The following is a 21,691-nucleotide window of genomic DNA, read 5'->3' as shown; positions in this document are numbered from 1 at the left end:
CCTGCCCATCAATGGTAACCTAAACAAAAGGAAGCAGACAAAAATTGTTTACTAAGTGTTTTGGTCAAGGAACCTCTCTCCCCAGGTTGGCACGTGCCTTTTTAGGGGAGACTTTACCATGTCATTGGAACAAGGGCAGTGAGACCAGAGCTAGACTTCCAACAACTGTGACACACAGAGCCGGCATCTCACTTGAGGTATCTTACCGTGCCTTCCTTGGGATCGTAGAATCTCTGGATGAGCTGAACAGTTGTACTTTTCCCACAGCCACTGCCACCAACCAGGGCCACTGTTTGGCCACAACTAACCTTGAGATTCAAGCCCTTCAGTATCTGTGCATGTAAGAAAGGTAACCAAAAACATAACAGTATGTAAAAATGTCAGTGTAAATTTGAAGAAACCCTGAAGTTTCACATTTAGAGCAGAATCTGGTACAAAATAAAATCTATAAACATGTGAGTTTAAATTTTGGATAACTAATGACTTCAGCTTACTTTTCTTCATATTTACATCACAATTGGTCCAATATCAATGTATTATACAACACACTTCACAATTACCCATATCATGAACAAGTTCATACAACAAAATAATGATAATATGATTACTACCCATAACTAAAATATAATATAAAAACAATATGATTCAATATTTCTGTATTATGTTGCCTCGCCTTTTTCTTTAATGCACCATGTAAGCTACAGGAAAACTACTGTCCAGTAAAAGTCACAGTTAAAAGTGATAGAATATACTCTACATTGTTTTGGAAGGAAAGTCATTTTAGTTACCTTGAAGCATCCTTAATTTTTCCCCTTTTGATTAGACTTGCTGGTGGGGCTTCTTTACAACATTTTTCTCTTTACTATAATTTATGAAATACTTACTAAATGTTTGGTGTAGCCTTAACTTCCCATAATTATTATCTCTGAAACCATGGGGGAGAAATCTCTATTTGTATCATACCTGTATAAACTTATAAAATAATCCACTGAGATCAATAGTTGCCTTTTCATTTATATTTCTATATGAAGAAAAATCAAGCATATTCACTTCATTCACTTTCTTGATAGAAGGAAAAGCCGAAATATTTAACATATTTATGAGTAAAAATGGCTTAAAAAGAAAGCTCTGTATCTTTCCTTTCTGCCTATCGAAAGTAAGAAAGATCCCTTTATCAAGGTCAGTGATTTTCCTTCAAGGTAGGGAAGGAAATAGTTACACAGTGCAAAGACACTCTTCATAAAAATATTTTCAGAAATCATTCAAATGTCTTCCACCTCCACTGCATTAAGACTCTGGATTTATGACAGTGCTTTAAAAAGCAAACCTTTTCTCTGTCTAGACAGACAAATACAGGTTCTTATCTCTATTCCATATATAACAAGACCTTGCTGGATCTGCTTTCTTTAACTGGTTGAGATATAGTCTTAACAGAGCTGCGTTGTAGGTACTTTTGAAAGCTGCTATCTCATTATTATTATTATACACAAACACTTGGGTTAAATGCATAAATTCAGATTCTGATAGCAATAGATCTTTAAGTTTTATTGCATAGCCACACTGCCTTTAGACAGAAAATTTTTCAGAAAACTTAGTATGTTTAGCTAAGGTGTAAATAATTCTAGCTAAAATCACTGTGATGGCAAGGTAGTTTTATAAAAATTAGAGAATCAACTTGGAACTGTTATATTTTCAAAAAAATTTTATTTATGTGACCTTTTTTCCTAAAAAATGATCCACATGTTTAATATGTATAAAGTTTCGTTTACAGTACCTCAACATCTGGTCTGGATGGATAATTGAAGTAAACATTTTGGAATTCCAAGTTCCCTTTAATGTGGTCTGGTTTGTAACCTGTCTCTGAATAACTGTCAATTTGCGGTTCCTGTGCAAAATAAAACAAACAAAAAAACCCAACATATTTCCTAATGATTTTTTTCATAAAGAAGTCCTAGAGTGCACCATTACTCTGCAGAGATATTAAATGTAATTTTAAAGTAATTTAGGTGAGATTTCTGAAACATGTGAATTGCATGATATTTTGCTGCCTCATTACTACATTGATGATCTGCTCATGCAAGAATACTTTTATAATTTCTCCATTTAAGCTTTTCTGTGAATTTAGTACATTGTCTTTAAGACCTAGCCATAATTTGAGATTCATTTCACTGCCTGTTGATTAACCTGAACAGATCATCTCTAATGAGCTTTTCATACGGGGTTCATTTATAGCTTTGCCCTTTCTGCTGAAACAATTTGTGTGAAAAACAACCAATCCACTGACCATTAAGCAGAAACAGAGTTCTTAATTATCTCATTCTATCTGCTTTTATGTTTATATTTCTGCTTATTTTACACACTGTTATTTACTCTTACTAATTTCATATCCATAAATAGTGCCTGTACTTTGAAAAGAAGGGTCTCTCAGTTTTGAAATGAGAGCGAGGATAAAGATACTCACGTTGTCTATGATCTTGAAGACTGTATAGGCAGCTCCTCTTGCACTAGCAAATGCCTCTATGCTTGGAGCAGTCTGTCCAATACTGAAAGCTCCAATCAATACAGAGAAAAAAACCTGAAAAAAATGTTTATGGTGACATATATCAATTCTTATTTAAGCAGAGATTTACATTTATTTATTTACATTAGATATCTTTGGGTCAGGAGGCTCCATGCTTGTTAACGGAAGTTTAAGGTATCTAGAATTAAAGAAAAAATGAAAGGGTCTCAAACAGAGAATAACATTAAGAAAAGGGCTTTTTATGATTCAGCTGAGAACTGAGTTCCTGCATATTATGAATGTTGCAAATATATTGATAAGAAGTGAAAAAATGACTGAGACCTGCAAAATCTATGCCAAAAAATGTATAATGACACTTGATGTCTCAGGATTTATTGTACTAATTCATTCTTTGCCAAAAGACATTCCAAAGACCAGAAAGTATATTGCACATCTTCCAATGGAACAAAGACAGATATGCCAAGCACCATCATTCTGCTTTCAAAGTGACAGTGAAATAGAAGTATACAAATCCAGCTTCTCCATCACAAAGTAACAAAGGGTCCCTCTGCTGGAATAAAAGAGAATGAGTGCAAGCAAACAAGAAAAAACAGAAAAAGAAAAAATATATCATTTTCTCAGAGAAGCATAGTTTATTGCTTTCAGCTAGTATCAAAACAAAAGTAATAAAGACACACTGCTGAAACAGAGATCATAGTAACAGCCATAGTACATCAGAGCAAAGGTCCATCACACCCATCATCTTTTCTCCAATAGTGGTCATTCACAGATGTGATACCTAATAAGGCAACACCCTCCCGATCACATTGTAAAAACACCATTCCAATGAACTACAACATAGACAACAGAAATTGCAAATACTTTGAACTGAAAAAATTACACACAAGGGCATGAACCTCACCGAGATGTTCTGTATGCCAGCCTGCCTTTAAAAAAAAAATAGACAGGTTCAAAAGAGCCCGTAACACATCAGAGACATTTTTTGCAAACTTCAGTGATTCATAAATAAAACAAAACCATTGTTTTAAAAATATATATAGATACATATATATGGTGTCCTGGCTGGGTTTCATCATGGTTAACAAAGCTGTTCTTCTTACCATATTTGTTTGATATCTCATACAAAATTAGAATGGTTGCCACATCAAGACAAGAATTTAAGTTATGACCTATGAGTTATTGTTTTCTTCTTTTGGTTAGATAGTGGCATATTTCCTAGTATATTTTTCTCCCCCTCGATTTCTAAAAACACTGAGAAGGGATTCCAAGCTCTTATGGTGCAAAATACAAGAAAAGTATCAATAAAATTATCTACTTAGACCACACAACAGCTAATAAAAAAAAGTATTTGCTTCTGCATCCTGAAAATATATTCAGCCCCACAAATCTGAAAACAAATAGCAACTAGGAAGGGTACTGTGCTTCAGGTTTTGATTGAACTGTTTCTGTATCAGTCTGATCTTATGGAAGTTAGAAAAGATGTAGAAACAGTTGAAAATAATATATGTTTTATTTGGCTTGATGTAGATTTTGAGATACTATAGAAACAACACATAGACTTTTGTGGTGAGAATCCTTTTGTTGAGAAGAAGGGATGCTATTTTGCCGATTTTGGCACATAATTCTTATTAAACTCAAAGAAGTTCCCAATATGCACTTTAATGTATTTTCTTTAGTATTTCTCGCTATTATTGGGAATTTACTTATTAATACTTACTGTAAGAACTTTGCCAATAGTGTAATCATCAGTTAAGACCAAGGTAGTTCCATACCAGAAGGCCAGTGCGTATGATGCATATATCAGTAAGAAAGCAGCACCTATGGAAATATTAGCTGTAATAGCCTTTTTTATTCCAATACGTTTAGCATCTTCTAAATTTTTATGGTATCTGGAAGAAAGATAGAAGTTCAAAATAGACTCAGACTTGTACCATGGCACACAGCACTGAAAACTCTGTGGATGAATTAGAAAGAGAACATTCACAAAGTAGAACAAGATATATAAAATCTATAACCCTAAGGCTGAACAAAGGTAAGCCAGGCACAGAGACTTTAAGGTAAAGTAAAAGGCCAACATCAGTCAACCTGGTATATAGAAAAAAAAGGGCATTGCAGTTCAGGGACTGGCATTCAACTTCCTTAAAAAACCTGTAGGTCAGTGAACTTTGATCCTGAACCATTCATGACAGGTTTTGAGGTTATAATTGTTAGCTTAAGATAAAAGGTTAAAATATATCACAAGAATGATGTTTTACAGTATAGTGGAAATAGAGATACTGTTTATTAGGACCTTCACAACAACTACTGAGTAATCAGATTACCAAGGATACCACCATCTCTTCTCACGGCAGGGCCTTTTTTTTTGTCTAAAGCTCTGACTGTGTGATGTTAAAGTAGTTTGTACACTTTCTAGAGTAGAGACAATATATCAACTTATTTTGTCATTTTCTAGAAAAATAATTGTGTTTCAACATATAGTGAAACTTAAATAGCCTGTTACAGGCAATTTCCCACTACCTAAAAACTCAGGAAGCACAAGACTTACTTGTTTTGACAGACTTTCAACGGCAAAGATACAAGAAAATTTCAAACCATCTGAAACGAGTACTTTAAAATCAGCTGATGAAAGCAAACATTGCTCTTACCTTTTAATTTCTTTTTCCTGTCCTCCAAAAGCTATTACAGTACGGACTGCTGCCAGAACTTCCTCTGCAACAGCACCTGCTTTTGCATATGCAGCTTGTTCTTTGTCAGTGAAAGCAGAGAGAACCTAATACGGGATCAAATATTTTGACTTAAGAAAAACAGAATGAGCTCAAGCACTTCGTAATGACTTTTATCAAAGTTACTTTCTTCCCATATGAATCCTTTTGATTATATTATGTATGAGTGCAGAATGTTCAATATCAAAATCCTTAAGTACATTACGAATGAAATAAAAAAATCAACATTACCCATTTTCAACAACTAAGGGCTGGATTTTCCACTCTGCTTTCACCCAGTGCAGGAGATTAGATGACTACTCATACTGATCTGGTGTGGTTCTCCCCAGGTAGATCTCCTCATCTCATTCTCATCTCTGGCTACCTGAGCCAGAGGGCTCTATAGCTTGCATTAATTGGCCACAGTCCCTGAAGACTCTTAGCCAGTAGACATATGTAGCACATGCTTCTCTACTCTTACCTTTTCCACAATATACTCACTTAAGACAGAGAAGCTTTATATGATCTTTGAAATGTAAGGGAAATAAAATACTATAAAAATCTGAGGGCTTCCAAACTACAAATGTAAGTCACTCCAATCCCATGCTAATTTAGTACTTCTCTCTCCTAAGTTTGTCTAAAATTTCTTACCAAAGCTGTTAACAACTCTGAAAAAACAGTCTGTGTCTGAGAGCAAGGCTTGGTCTAATTTATTCACTACTTTTTCAGGAAGTGCAATTATTCCTTTCAACAGAACAAGTACTCATGTGGATGACGTTTAACAGTTACAGATGTGGATTCCACTCATATATCTTGCTTCCTTTTCTATATAAAGATATGCTACATTGGCAGAAAGAGCTTCAAATCAAACACGTCTGTCCAGTCTATGGGAATTATAATATGCAAACTACATGAGGATACTTACATACAGTTCATGTAAGAGCTTATGTACATAGATGTTGTCTAAAGCTGTAATTGTTCTAAGCAATACATTCTAACAGTAAGAATTACAGATATGTAGATTTATTTCACTATGCATCATTAATATAAAACCTGATGCTGAAGGTATGTTAACTTACCTTTGCCCAGAGAGCTGCTGAAAGTCCCAGGACAGGACTGACTGCTAGTATTACAAGGGTTAATTTCCATCCTCTTATGAGACCAACAATAAATCCTGATACAAATGTTGTTACTGCTTGAACAAGCAATCCAATTTTGTCACCTATTCCTTCATTAATCTTGGAGACATCACTGAAAAACAAATTACATCCAGACAGGAAGGAAAATGTAGAAAGCACAAGAAAACTTTCCAGTTTTGTTACACGGGCATCTGTGTAAAGGACAGACTTTATTATTCAATTACTCCCAAACAACTGTTTGCTTCAAGATAAAGCACTATATAGTGTGGTCAAGGAAAATTTCATATTTCTTGTGAAAATGTAATGCTATAAACCTGTTTTTGTCTGAAAAGGTTGAAATTCTGCCTACAGTGCAAAGTTACTCTCACTTTCTTAATTCCAAATTTTTGATCTGTTTGGAAACTGTGGGTTATCTGGAAAGAAAAGATAAAGCCTTTCATGTAGGCAAAGAGAAAGGAATAGCTTGTCATGCAGGTAAAACTGTGCATGCTGCTGGGGTCAGTCGGCACCTTATTCAGTCCTCAGCGTGCACAGAAATGAACTATATTTTCTCTTCATGGGGGTAATCTCGTAGGCTGGGCTTTAGTCATTCTCAGAGTTCAAGGGACTTATCAGTATCAATTTTTCTGATATCCTTGTGACAGTCCAGTACCAGAAGTATTAGAAGTTCAGTCTCTGAGACTCTCCATGAGAAAACTTGAAAACTTCATTTGACAATGAAATAATTCAATTTAATTTCACAATGAAATTTAATTTCACAATGAAATAATTAAATCTAAAAATAAAAATAAAAGACTGTAACTCATACATGCTTAATAAAATAAAATAACATAACATAACATTGGGAAAGGTATAGTATACTTACTCTAGAAGACGAGTGTTAAGTTCTCCCACATCATTTACATCAAACCATCCAATTTCCTGTCTCATAATTGCATGAAAAAAATTTTCTCTGATTTTTTTTATTTGCCGGCCTGCTGCTAGGGTCCAAAATGAAGTTTGGGCATAAGCAGCAATAAGAACACCAGCTGCTATTGCAGAATAGTAGTATGCATATCTGAAAGAAAAAAAAAAGGCAAGATTCTCTGAAATTAATTACCTCGCTAGTCTGTATTTAGCTTGATGCTTACTTCTTTTGTTTCAGACCTGAATTAGAGTTTATATGTTTATACTAGAGTTTACGCTTCTCTGTGAAACTTGCCAAATCTTCTATGAGTAATATTTAATGTCAGTTTTCAGATATGCAATAAATGAAACGAAACTATTATTAGACAGGAATTACTTTTTCTTTTTATCAATATAGTATATATTTTCTCATGAGATTATTTTAGAGCTATATTTTAGATGCAATACCCTTTTCACTTAAATGTGTCATTTCCAAAAACTCCATAATATTTTTGTTTTAACACATAGACAGACCTAATCATATATACCTATATTCACACACACATTTACATCATAAAACATGCCTGTCTATACAAATATATATATGCATGGATGCTGTAAATATTTCCCAATTTGAGAATACAGCATTACTATATATACATCTATTGCAAGCAAATGCCATTACATCAAAAATTCTTTTGCTCTCTACTTTATTCATAACTGCTATTTTGCTTTTAAATGAATTCTGCTCTGTGCTATGATCAGGGTGTCAAATCAAAACCAAGGTGTGTGTGAACAAACTGGAACTGAATTTGAGTCACAGTTTTAAACTGTTCAAACAGAATTAAATCAGATTTTATTTGATTCAAAATTGACATCAGAATCAGTTACAGGTGAACTTAAACCAGAACTAAACCAGAAAAATGCAACTGAACTGATTCCCTGTTTGTAAAATTTGACCAAAACCAATGGCTAAATATTCATGGTGTATATTACATGTAATTGTAAGACTACTCCATCTATATAAAAGTAAATAATTAACAAAAAGCTTGAAAACTCTTAGGACTTTCACTCACATGTAGTAAATTGTGCATACTGATTCTTTACCATGAAACTTGGCAAGAGCAGGAATCTGTGTGCAAACGCTCTGCTCAAAAAAGGAGAGAATAGTTTTATAGATGAAACTTTTCAAATTCTAATCCAGTCTTTTTTGTGGCTGAGATAGTCAGGGACTTTGGAACTATACTCATTATGAAATGAACTTTACCTAAATTGTTTAATAAAAATGGGTTAATGCCTAACTGAACGCTGGTTAGTTGAATATTGACCTTGATCATCTTCAGCTCCGTTAAAACTCTATACAGAAACCACCAGCTAAAACCAAGAACACTGCTTCAAAATTCAGCAGTAATTACTTTAGACAATTACTTTATGATGTTACATCTTCAAAGAATTGTTTTATGCTTGGACTTTGTTTCATAACAAATTGTATCAAAAGGGATTGATATCTTTGCCAGATTCCATGCTGATGAAATACATTCTGTAAATTCACTGCTGAAACTTAACAGAGAGTAAATGCTCACGGCATTGTAAAATAACTGTTCTTTTAAGAAATCTTTTAAGATTATCTTTTAAGAAATAGTTGCGTTTTAGGCAAACTGTTGTTTGAATAACAAACACAACCAAGTCCACATGTATAGTTCAGTACTTGAACACACCTGTGTGAGAACTTTGTCCTTGTAAACAGTTTTTATTATTATTTGACCTGCTGGCATGCAGGTTTCTTAGAGAAACAAGGGGTGGGTACAAACAGCTGCTTCTTCAAACCAGTGAACACACTAACTCAAGGGTCTATCTAGATACTTTAGAAAAGAGAACCTATTCCTATGCTGCTAATAAGCAATACATTTCTCATTCAACAACTTGTTTCTAAAGAGAAACTCCGGCTGCTTTTTATTCATACTTGTACTTTCAGAGTTAACGTCTAAAAGACAAGGTGGCATACATGATGTTGATAAAAGATCTCCCTCAAATAGACCGTCTCTAGGGTCATGAGAACAGGTAGTTCTCAACATTTAGATGTTGTTGTAGATCTATATTCACATTTACTTTCTTTGTGTCAGCTTGTCTGTTTTCCTGTACTCTTTGTTCTTTAAGCAGTAGCGACTCCTAGACTGAGGGCAATGGGAGGATTCCTATTGTTTTTAGTTGAGATGATGTGATATGAATTCAGAGATTAAAAGAACCCCAAAACATCAACCAAAAATAGTTCTGACTTGTTGTTGGTCTAAAAGACTTATAAATGACACATTGATTTACACACTACTTTTAGGCTATAAGGGTCAGTAATACCTTGTGTAACTCTAGTACATCCTTCTCTTAAAATACAGGTTAGAAATGCTTGAATAGAAAAAAAAAGAAAATATGTTGATTTTAGAGCTGTGTCATTACTTCGTTTCAAAGCGGAAATGGAAACACTAACAAAATATCTTCAAAATTAAGAGAAATTAATAACAGCAAGTGATACAGTTTTAAAGGCAATCCAACCATAAGACCAGTTACTAGAAAGAGATAATTAAACAGGTAAAAATATAGAGAATAGTTAACTGCCATAGAGAAAATAAACTGGGTATTTTTTACATTTGCAAGAATAACAGAACACTCAATTAAATTCAGATGATCTAATTTTACGCTTTGACAGGAATTGCTGTTTATATGACACATTATAAAACTATCGGACTTGTTAAAATATATGCTGGAGATGAAGAGTGAGTTTCAGAAAAGGAATTCTGTAATTGCATATGTAGTAAGAACAACTATTTTTAAAGTTCCTTTAAAATAAACGTAAGATAGACTTTAAAAATGATGTGCAACTAGGCATCAGCTATTTACTAAACATAGAACAGTTAGGGTAACTTCACCCATGCCCAAATTATTTTGTTCTGCAATTTTGCCTTCAAATTTGCTTTCAAATCACTGGGCACAAGTATATTCCACTGAAAGTGTGTATGCATTACTTGCATTTATGTTAGAGACTGACTGACAGAAATGTTGCAGGAGCAAGAAACTCTGTGTGTCCATACTGTCTTATAAAACATAATTTCCAATTCCCTGCCAGTTCATTCTCATCAATATGAGTTCTTCACTTCTAAGTAACAGCCTTTTCCTAACTAGTTCTTGCTCATTTATTTTAAGGTAAAGAACTTTTTTTTTTGGTGTAAATAGTTTTTTTTTAATTAGAAACTTAACTACTTAATCTAAATGATCTATAAGTTTACAGTCCACTGTTACGAGAAATGATAATGCATTTCAATATAAACCAGCAAGAGTTACTAGAGTGAATGCCTTATCTCCTCCTTCTTTTCAGAAAAGACAATTACCATGAAGACCACATCAGCATTCCTGAGATGTCAGATATTTTTCAATACCTAATGAGGAACAGACTTCAACCTGAAGAAAAGAAGCTGAAGTGGTACAAGAAATTGTACATGAACTTTAGACATCCTGCATAAACTAAGTCTATGGACAGTGGTTAATAAAACCCCTTAACAAAATACATCTATTGGCAGCTGATGTTTCTGCTTATTTGACCTTTTCTTTATCAAGCTTTATAGCAGAAGCACTTACTGACTATTGTCTTCTGTTGTTGCTAGCTATAGAATGCTAGATTTAAGGTTGCATATAATCTAACTCTGTATTTTCTGTAGTCCATGTAATTTAGTTGAACTTAATGCTTTGGCAGCAAAGTAGATACTATCTGGCAATTTTAATTCTGCTTTTCATCAGTGAATCACAATATCTCAAGGAATCGATGGATGATAATCAATACAATTTTTTAGCATAACAAGTACTGTTTATAAATTCAGAGGAAGAGAAGGAAGAAGGAAGGAAATGCAGGTGGCACTGGGACACAGAGCACCCCTGAAAAGGGAATGGGATGAATGAGAGCAAGACATTACAGGGAAGTTGTTGGGAATGGCTGGGGATGTTCAAGAATCCTCCCAGTGTCTCCAATAATCTCAGGCAAATCTTTAGTTACATACGTTATTCGATCAACCATTGCTTTTATGTTGTTTAAAGTATGCAAAACGTCTGTGGGAGAAGAATGGCTTGAGTAGAAATGTGTACCTACATTAAAAAAAGAAGAGGAAATATCAATTTCTAATTACCTTGTCATTTCTTCTTCCAGCTTGCCAAGAAAATCTAAAGAGGAATTCACTGGAGGAATGTTTCCTTAGAAAGAAAGAAAAGAGTAAATACTTTTAATAGAGCAAGTTTTAACAAATTTGTTTTCCTGCATGCTGTTCAGCAAATTTTGAATTGCTACATCTCCTTTTGAATCAAGTTGATTTTAATGAAACAAGGAGTGTGACAATTTCAGGCTTCTACCTGTTCAGAAACAATGATTATACTAATATAAGGTTAGTCATAACTCCACTGACTACAAAACTACATCAGTGTAACTTGAGATTAGAAGGTTTTCCTGAGCATTCATTAAATGCTCAGTTTGATTTTTTCTTTTTTGAAAACGTAGGGCATTTGTATAATGCCAAAACTGATTGAAAATACAGGTCCAGACACTGACATCAAATCAGTACCTGTAGATATCTCAACCCATTTGAAAACATTGGCTAAAATATCGGTGTTGGCCCTGAAATTTTACTGCCGCACATGAGAACTTAGTTGTAAATGTTTTGAGAAGACTACAACTGCAGCATTTTGCATTTGCACCATAAAAATCTGATCAATTTATTGTACTTGGGAAGGAGTAAATCATAAATTACTTGTTCTGATAAAGGCAGGATGCCCATGTTTCTGTCTTATAGCAGCCCAATAAGAGCAAAAATGGATACAAGACAGAAGATAGTCACATCCTCTATTTTTTCTGTATCACCATAGACTTTTATTAAAATGTTTAATAAAATTTTATTAGATAATATTTCAGGCAACAAACCTGTTCACAAGTTTAACATCTAATGTGTAAGTTCAGAGGACAACATAATCTAGAATAATTGAGTTGATACCAAAGTGACAGTATCACTCCTTCCTCTAGTATCCAGCAGTGCATGCCTGCCCTCCTTTGTGTTTGATTTCGTACCCCTGATTCAGCAAATGAGGCTATTCAACAAATTGATCCAAAAGAAAATTAGTACTTTTACTTTTGGTAGCAAATTTTCTGTTAGATCTACTTACTGATCTGATTCACTTTGTGAACTATAATTGTCAGATTTGGCGCAAGAGAATCAACAGGAACTCATGCTGAGGACATGGAAAACCAGCTTCTTTCTATTTATCACAGCCACAGTTAAACATGATTTGTTGAATGTGCACTGTAGTGGATGATTTGAAAAAATTAAAAATAAAATCTACTAATGCAGAAACTAAGAATTAGGAGCCAAAAAAATTCCATAGTGCATCTCTGTTATAACAAACACAAGAGTTACTAACTTGCATCATAGTATAGTAGCAAGTTGGGGTTTCTGACATCAATATCTCCTGTCAAAATGCTTGAATCTCCCTGGCTCTTTTCCAAATATGAGCCATTGTTGTCTTCATAGCAGATATATTCTTACCTGGAAAATTTGAGCCTCCAGAAGCAACAAAGCTATCAGTCATATCACCAAAAATTATCATCGCAACAGGGAGACTGCTTCCATGGGCTATTGCCAGGAGAGTGCCTAGTATCATTAGTAATTTATCCGACCAATTGGAGTATCGAAACTGTGAGTAAGAAGATAAATTAATTCTAACTGTGGTATTAGAATGCTAACACAATGTTATGTCTACAAAGTCAAGAAAGTCAAGAAAAAGCTATCAGTTGCACACCTAGTATCACAAAACTACAACTTCATCTGATTAGAAATTAAGTTTACAAAACTATTTGAATGTACAGGAATAAATCCTTCTAATATATGCACTTTTATGCTATAAACTCTCAAAACCAGAGAAGTATACTATTTTAATGCATCAATATCTGCACCTGGGTAAGAAAGGCCATATGAAATCAAGGCATATGAAATTTGCCCTTTTTAACTTTGCCATTTAAAGTTCAAATTATAAGAAATTTTAATGGCATTGTGATAATAAGGCAATAATTACTTTCACTGTAAATTCATTATTATGCAGTCAGAAAAACTGTTCCTAATGTACCATAGACGTTAACAAAATGTACTGAAATCCTAAATATCTCTTCCTGTTGAACTTAATAAAGTTTGAGCTCATCTGTTACAAAACCATTTATTCTGTATTGTAAAATACTAAGTTTACTGTTGTAAATTATAGTGGTATGATGGAATTGTACAAATGCAAGCTGATATAGCAAAGCAGAGAAATTGGGCATTGGCCAACATCATGGGCTATAATTTTATTTCTGTTATTTGCCATATCATTGCTGCGCATTATGCACACTAAACCTACAAAACAGAAAACATTTCAGTATTACTAAAAAAGGACCTAGGATTTACTTTGATTAAATATTAACAGAGTCCTCTTTTAAAATATACAGAAAAAAAAAATCTGGAATTTAAAGTACTTTTAATTTTAAGTTTTATCAGTGCCATGGAGTTGCCCTTTACCGCTGACTCAGGTGACTGAATAATGATTAATGGGGCTAATTAGTGTGATTAGTACCTGACTCAGGTAATTTAGAAGACAAAACCACACATAATCTTAGGTATACGGATGCCATTTTCATTGTCATAAGAAATAACTGAACATGGAAATCCCTACCTTTCACAAATAAAAATCTAGTACGGGTGTGTTTAGCGTGATAACTTACTAAGGGAAGACTCCTAAGAACCCATATCGGTAATAAGACAGCTTCTTTAATAAAACTACATCCACAAAAAGAACTGCTTGATTGCTATACTATATCAAATATTCTGTAATATCAAAGTATTTGGTAGAGATAAAACCAGTATTCTAACATAATTTTAACCATTTTTTAACACTTTGAAGTGTGCGTGCAGGTATATATATGTACACATATATAGAGAGAATAATTCTTACCAGTGTAAATGGGCTGACCATCTCAGCATTTTCTGCTTTCTTCTTCTTTTCCTTGCTTAAAAGGTATGATAGTTTTAGTGCGTTGAAAAAGTGACAACATTTCACAGAAATACTAATGCAATAAAAATGAAGTTAAATTAAAATATAATTATGAAATAATTTTACAGGAAACAATTGTGTGTAAAATGAATATGATTTATTGAGCATTCTTGAGATGTTTTTATTTAAACCTGCAGGTATATAAACAGCATTCCTGACTGCTGTAAATTTAAGTCAAACTCTTCCCAGTTCACCCCTCTCAAGGGTAAAACAACACCAACAAGGGCTGGTGGTTCCACTATCTGATCAGGGAAGTTGTGAACTGAAGCAGTATATAGCTTTCAAAATGAGAAAGAGGAAGATAACTTACTTATAAAATCAAATTTTTGCACATGGGGGATGGGGAATAAATAAAATGTTCAAGGTGTGTAAAATATTGATTCCCTGCCATACTAAAAACTTTAAGATTTTTAGCTGATGACATAACTGTATCCAAGATGTCCATTTCAACATCATTTCTGTCATATTTTAGAATTGTTTTTCAATAAACTGTAGGCAATACTGTGGACTCTTAGTCCTTAAAACAAAGAGATAAAAGGTCCTTCTGCACCAAATGAATGTGTCAATCAATGCTACTCTCATGTTGATACAAAGCTTTCTGTTATTAGGCTTTCCTGATAAAATAAAGTAAAATAAAAAAAAAAAATTAAATTAAATAAAATGCAAAATAAAATCTAAAATAAGATAACGTAATCTTATAAGCTTCAATATAGAACATGTTTACAATGTTTAAGAATACTTACTGTTTGTCTTCAGATTCATGACCCTGGCTGGATGCAGTGATCTCATGACTATTTCCATCTGCAGTACGCTTCTGCTTCTTTTCATCTTCAGAATGCATTTTAAATTTATTTAAGATAGCTCCCTGTAAAATAATATTTGACCGAGAAATACACAACCGTTAAGCCAAAGACAGTAATCTCAACGACAATTTGTTTGAAAGAAAAATATAGATACTTATTAAAATAAAAAAGTTATTAATATCATACATTGCAAGTGAATCATCGTAACGGGTAAGTATAAACCTGCTGAAACAAGTCCAGATGTTTCGAGTTTGCTTACAAACATCTATATTTTGTATTTGTACCTGTTTGATAACTGTAAGTCTTTCATTTAATTTCATTTGAATGATATAAGCATTATATTTTCTGCAATTCAGCATAGGTATACCAAATAAATGAGAAAACAGATGTTTATTTAAAAGAACATGCCATTATTTAGAATTTTCCCTATTTTAGTTATCAGTGAATTTTATAAAATATCTCTGATTTAAAAAAAAAATTATTGACATACTGTGAAGGTTGTTCTTGGTTTCCGTCTAGTCCTCTGAAAGATTATTCAGAAATGAGCAGAATTAATACGGTTAAGGACATGCAGCATGATTGGACTTTGCTCTTCTTAGTAAAACAGAGATGATGAACAGCTTTCTCTTGTTTTTTTCCTACTTCCTTTGTCCCGCCTACTTTGGAGAGTAAAGAGTATGCACTTTGGACTCTGCCTCCCTTTTCCTAAAGGGAATATTTAGCAAACAAAGTCCTTAAACACATGTTTATTTCATTGTCACCTGGAAAAACCCGGCTGAATAGCTTATTCTTCCACCAGGAAAAGTTCCCCTTATCTACTGTTGGCTTAATTATGCCCCTTAAAACTCCCAGGAATTCCTCCTTACCTTATTAGAGATGGTGTTGAATGCTCCAAGTAACTGTTACTCCTAAGGATGAATCCATTCTTGAATACACAGTGAGAACGAAACCAAATAACACAAAAGGAGTGTTTTACTCTTTTGCTTCTTCTCCCTTCTTCTAAGTCTAATCCAGAAAAACACAACCCATCTAGCCTGAAAGAAAACAGTATTTTACTATAGTGCATATTGTTTCTCATTTCAGTAACTGCATGTCCTGGTTTTGGCTGGGATAGGGTTAAATTTCTTCCTAGTGCTGTGTTTTGGATTTAGTATTAGAAGAATGTTGATGACACACTGATGTTTTCAATTGTTGCTAAGTGCCCTCCTAGTCAGCTCCCATACTCTACCGACTGAGCTAGATGCACAAGATGGGAGGGAACATAGCCAGGACAGCTAACCCAGCCGGCCAACGGGGTATTCCATATCATGTGACGTCATGCTCAGTATATGAATGGTAGGCGTGTTCTAGGAAGTAGCAATCGCTACTTGGTTATCGGTCAGCACAGGTGGTGAGCAACTGCGTTGTGCATCACTCGTTTTGTATATTCTATCATTATTATTTTCCCTTTTCTGTTCTATTAAACTGTCTTTATCTCAACCCAGGAGTTTTTCTCACTCTTACCCTTCCGATTCTCTCCCCGTCCCACCGGGTGGGGGGGAGTGAGCGAGCAGCTGTGTGATATTTGGCTGCCTGCCAGGTTAAATCACAACACTGTAGAAGAGCAAGATGAGTTTTAGACTCGGTCCAGAAATGGTTTGGAAATAGCTACGGTCAGCAGAAATCTGCTCAATTAGTATCCTTCCGATTTTTTAATGTATGTTCAGATTCTAAACTGAAATGGACCATTTATTTTATTGTGGAATGTATTGTTTTTATCAGTATCTGTAGGCATTACTTCAATGAAAATAATAGCAAATATTTAAAACACTTCAAAGAAATTAATTGCACTTCTTAACTGTTATTTCAATGTATATAGTAAACTAGATATGTTCAATACTTTTACAGAAGTAAAATTTATGAAAAGTTAAATAAAAATCTTTGTCCTAGAAGACAAGTAGATTTATATGAATTTCTCTGTAGGTCTCCTATCACTTTACTCAAACAAAACTTACTTAATCTGATAATTAACCAGAAGAGATAATTATTGTTCCTTTTAGTCATGCATGCCTGTAATCTCAAAATTTTGATAAAACTGAGTATTTTTACAATGTTTTGGAATACAGAGTGTCTTATCAGAATGAGGATTACTTTAGAAAGGGTAGTTTACCATTGTCAGTTAAGCAAAATATAAAAGATTAGTAAATATAAGTATTATCTGTTTATGAAAAGTCATCCTGAGATATTTGTATAGACTTCTATCCACAGCAGTTAATGGGAATACTTCTGGTTTTAACTTGTGTGCCTAAATGCTTTGCTGGACTTGATCTTGATGGATTGGTCCAATTATATCAGGGAGAACTGAAGAAAGTTGAATGAGAGACTTTAGATAAAAGTCAATTAATTTAAACAAATGAAAGAGTATATGCAGGTCTTTCACAACTCTTTCACCTTAAAGGGAAAATGGACAAAACTACAAGATCTGTCACAATGTTCTGTTATCTCATTGCAAAGTCTCAATGCTATTGCAGTACAATCATGATAAGAAAGTGAAATAGAAATAAATCAGAATAGCAATTTGTACCAGAGTTTCTATTGCCTGCATACAGTAGTGCAAAGAAAATGAAAGACTGTTTTATAGTTGGTTTTATCACAATAGGAGCTGAACCAACTAAACTGATATTTAAAAAGAGGGAAAATTGAGAAAGTACAGTATTTTACACTTACTTAGTAAGCTACAAAATTCTGTTATTTCTCTATAGCTTCTGTACTTTGACTTTTCAGTGACATAGCTTCACAGTTGCACAGAATTTGAGGCCAGAAAAAGATCACTAAATCTTTCTTCTAATCTCTTGTATCTCATCGTTTGCTATAAATCATTCAGACACTTCCATGTTAAAACTGATAATTTGAGTTAGATTGTATAATTTCAGTCTGAAGGGATTAAATTTGGGTCATAAACCAACAAGAGAAGAATCTGAGGTATCATCACTGCACATTACCTGCACTTGAGTATATAAAAAACATGTAGGTGAACATAGTAGCTGATTCACAACCCAAGATGTATGAAAAGACTCAGAAACAATAAGGTGCCAGTCAGTCTAATCTGAGGAGAAATACTTTCTCATCCAAAGTCTGGCAACCAGTTTTGCCCTAAATATATAAGCAGGATTCATAAAACCAGTATTTGAAAAATACTTTCTGTCTTCCCTCAGATCAGTTATTTGATTAAATCTATAGCTTACTTCCCAGCTTTAACCAATCTTTGATGTCATCAAGGGAGATTTCTTTTTAATTCTGTAGGCTGAAGCCCTGAAGCATGAAATCTCTTATAGACATTGTCTGTATCAAATGGACATTTACTTAATGCAAAGTAAAGATGTTCTGAACATCTTGAAAGCAGAGTGTCCTGTTCACTCAAAAGTCCAAGAAGAAAGAAAACCTTTCTTTTTCTCCTTCTACTTACTAGTCACAAAATTTCCTGCAGAAGATGGATTTAAACAGAGATGACCAATCTATGACCCTTGAGCTATTTAAGGCTCATAAACTATTTAAAATTCATTCCCAAACCAGTTTGTTATCCTATGATCAGAAGAAGCAGGGTCCTGCTGATATGGGAACTGTCGGACAATTCAAATCCCCTGTTGTACAAGCAAGTAAGAAACGGCTGATAAGGTTCATGCACCTGGATTGTCCAAAACTCTGGTACACGTCCATCTCAGCCCTATCCCACAGTGGATCAGTAGGACTCTATGAAGATAATGACAACTGCAGCTCAAAGAGCTACCTCTATTGAGTTATGTGGTAAATGTCTTAAGAGATTTTAGGCAGTTGAAATTTTTGTAAAGTGACTCATAGGATCAGGAAAGTTGACCTTGTCTAAATTAAAGCCTATACATGAGGAAAACATCTAGTTTTACTTAAAAAATTGCAATTGCTCATAAGTTCATTGCACCTATTGGCTAGCTGCTTCTATGCTCCATTTCCCTTCATGGAAATTGTTTAGTTCAAGACAGAACAATACCTCTTGGATATTATTACTTCTATGAGGACCTTCATTGTCAGATATATTTTCTATGTGAAAATACTTACAAATATTCATAAGGTTTACTCAATCCTCTTTTTATTAAGATAGTAGCCAATATCCTTTTGCCGGACATAGTTTTGTGGCTCCTGGATTATATTCACACATCTGTTTTAGAATTTTGAGCGTTTTTGAAAGATGACCGTTAGGTCCCGTGAAATATTCTGGAGAGATTGTAATGCTGTAGACTGAGGCACAATTAATTCCCTTCTCCTACTTGATATAAATGCATGGTTTGAATAATCTCTCTGCAGTCTACTGCAATGAGAGATTGTACTGTAACAATAAACTATGACAAACCTTAAATCCTTCTCTAAGTCATTGCTCTTACAGACCATTCACCAGTCTGGTCACTATAGCTCCGTTCTTCACAAAATTGTTTGAGTTGTATTTTGCATGGTTGTAACATAATTTTTGGACTGCAGTTAAGTTAGGTAACACAGATCATTCCATATTGTAACTCACTATTAATTATTCGAGACCGTTTCCATGCATTTATTTATATAAATTTACTTATCCAACCCTCTTCTGTATGTCAAAAAGTCTTAATATTTTACAAACAAACTGATCATATGTCAGCTTCTGGAATGGCAGAAAAAGGCATTTGAGAAATAGGGCTCTCATGTTTTGTGGTGAAGTTTCAACTAGTTATGTTTCCAGAAAAGAATTCGTGTTGAGAGAATCTCATCCCACAAATCACACATTGGTTCCATGTACTTTCTTGATCGGATGCAGGCCAGCAAAGGGGATGACCAGTTGACACATGATATCAGAATAAATAACTTACACAGAAACTTTAATCCAACTTTGACATCAGAGTCAAAACATTGTGAAATGATGGCATGATACCTTCAAAAATTTTTGAACAATATAAAGAAAAACTAACTGGTTTTTATGCTTATCAATAAAAGTAGCAAACAAGACAAGAAACTGAAGCAAATACTCCAAAGCCTTTATATATTATAACCAGAGAAAAGGACACAAACATTTTTTTTCTTTTATTTCCTTTAAAGATGGAGAGTTGGATTTTCCAATAAGCTCCAGGTAGGCGAAATGGTCGAGAGGGTCCCAGGAATCCTGTGGTGATTCCACAATGACATTCACCCCTAGCATAGGTTAGAACAACCGTGAACAAGCTCTGATTTATGATACTCAGGGAACTCCTCTTCCATTTTAGCAGCCTCTTTGCTCTTAATTAGTGCTGGAAAATAATACTACTTTGTACAGGATTTTTGCCAACTTGGCCACCGTTCTATCAACGAGAATTGTCTTATATGAAGAGAATTATCATGCAGTCAGAAAGTGACAATTTTGTGTTCCTTGAACTGTGCTGTATGCTCAGCCACAAGATACCACCTATAGGAATTGCTAGACATCTTATTTGTCCTGGACTAAGCATCAAGCTTCTATTTTTGTTTAAAAAGAAAGTCCACTCTGAAAAGAATGTTTTAATGATATTACAAAGTTCCATCTTTATTGTCTGGTGACTTGATTTGGAGTTAGTTTTTTATTCTAGTAAGGGGGACTGCCACAAACTAGAGTAATGTCACTAGCTTCCTATTAATAATGTGTCAGTTTTCAGCTTTACAAACTCAGTCTTGTTTCTGAAAGCTTCAAACTTTTTTGGCTTATACTTAACCAACAACAGAAAATCCAGACAAATCTACAGCTCGCTCTGAGAGATATTTCCTATATATAGAAAACAACTTTCTTGGTGTTTGTTTATTACTGAAGTTATTAAATATGACTGGATGATGCATTAATGTGCGAGGAGATAATATTTTTCATAATCATTGCTTGCAGTATAGTTGCATTTAAAACGAGATTCTTACTACAGTTATAACAGGAGAATGTATTTAATTGAAGTGGTATTTACATTTGTCTTAGATTTAGTAAGATTTCTTAAACTATTTAAAGCAAGATTAAAAAGTTCCATCTTTCTAGAGCATGAGCACATGTTTTCGCCCTCAGCATATCTAGAAAGAACAGATGCCTTTTGAATATGGAATAACCAGATATATTCATTCAAAGAAATACAGTATAGAACATTAGGGATTTAAAAGTGTTCAGGACTATTTCACAGTTTACTGTATTTAATATGCTACATGAAAAAAAATGGAAAAACAATAATAAAAGTAACTTTTTGTGCAGGTGGAAAACCTTTTCCCCACTGAAGTTGAATAAAGCATATATTATCACAGACACATCCAGTTTTTTTTCTTGGTAATTTTTCAAGCCAATGATCTGCCTGGTAACATTGTAACAGCACAAGTAATCAAGGAACTTGAATGAACTTTTATCCTTCCCTCACTGAATCGCTTTGATTAGACACCTTTTGCCATACAAAAGGACCTTTGTATATACACAACTTAAAAGTATTCAGCAGTTACTGATTAGTCACTACACACAAAAGATAACTTGAATTAATGAAATACTAAACTGAGTGTTAGTATGCTCAGTGCCCTGAATAA

At 33.9% G+C, this 21,691-nt stretch overlaps 1 protein-coding gene across 1 annotated transcript; it reads right to left on the bottom strand.

Annotated features, from left to right (window-relative positions):
• Positions 1–206: 206 nt before the first annotated feature.
• LOC104081291 (multidrug resistance protein 1-like) lies at positions 207–15,230 on the bottom strand (the record flags this gene model as incomplete). Its single annotated transcript, XM_009583976.1, has 11 exons — positions 15,098–15,230; positions 14,256–14,310; positions 12,821–12,968; positions 11,417–11,480; positions 7,228–7,419; positions 6,303–6,474; positions 5,167–5,291; positions 4,239–4,410; positions 2,462–2,575; positions 1,775–1,885; positions 207–332 (listed from the first exon to the last, which is right to left on the bottom strand). Coding segments are annotated over exons 1-11 (1,377 nt in total), but the record flags the coding sequence as incomplete, so codon positions are not given.
• Positions 15,231–21,691: the final 6,461 nt, after the last annotated feature.

The sequence above is a fragment of the Fulmarus glacialis genome, unplaced genomic scaffold (genome assembly GCF_000690835.1).
Source record: "Fulmarus glacialis isolate BGI_N327 unplaced genomic scaffold, ASM69083v1 scaffold50238, whole genome shotgun sequence".
In the NCBI taxonomy this organism is placed as follows: Eukaryota; Metazoa; Chordata; class Aves; order Procellariiformes; family Procellariidae; genus Fulmarus; species Fulmarus glacialis.
Note: the sequence above shows the minus strand (reverse complement) of the source record. Positions and strands in the feature narration are given on the sequence as shown.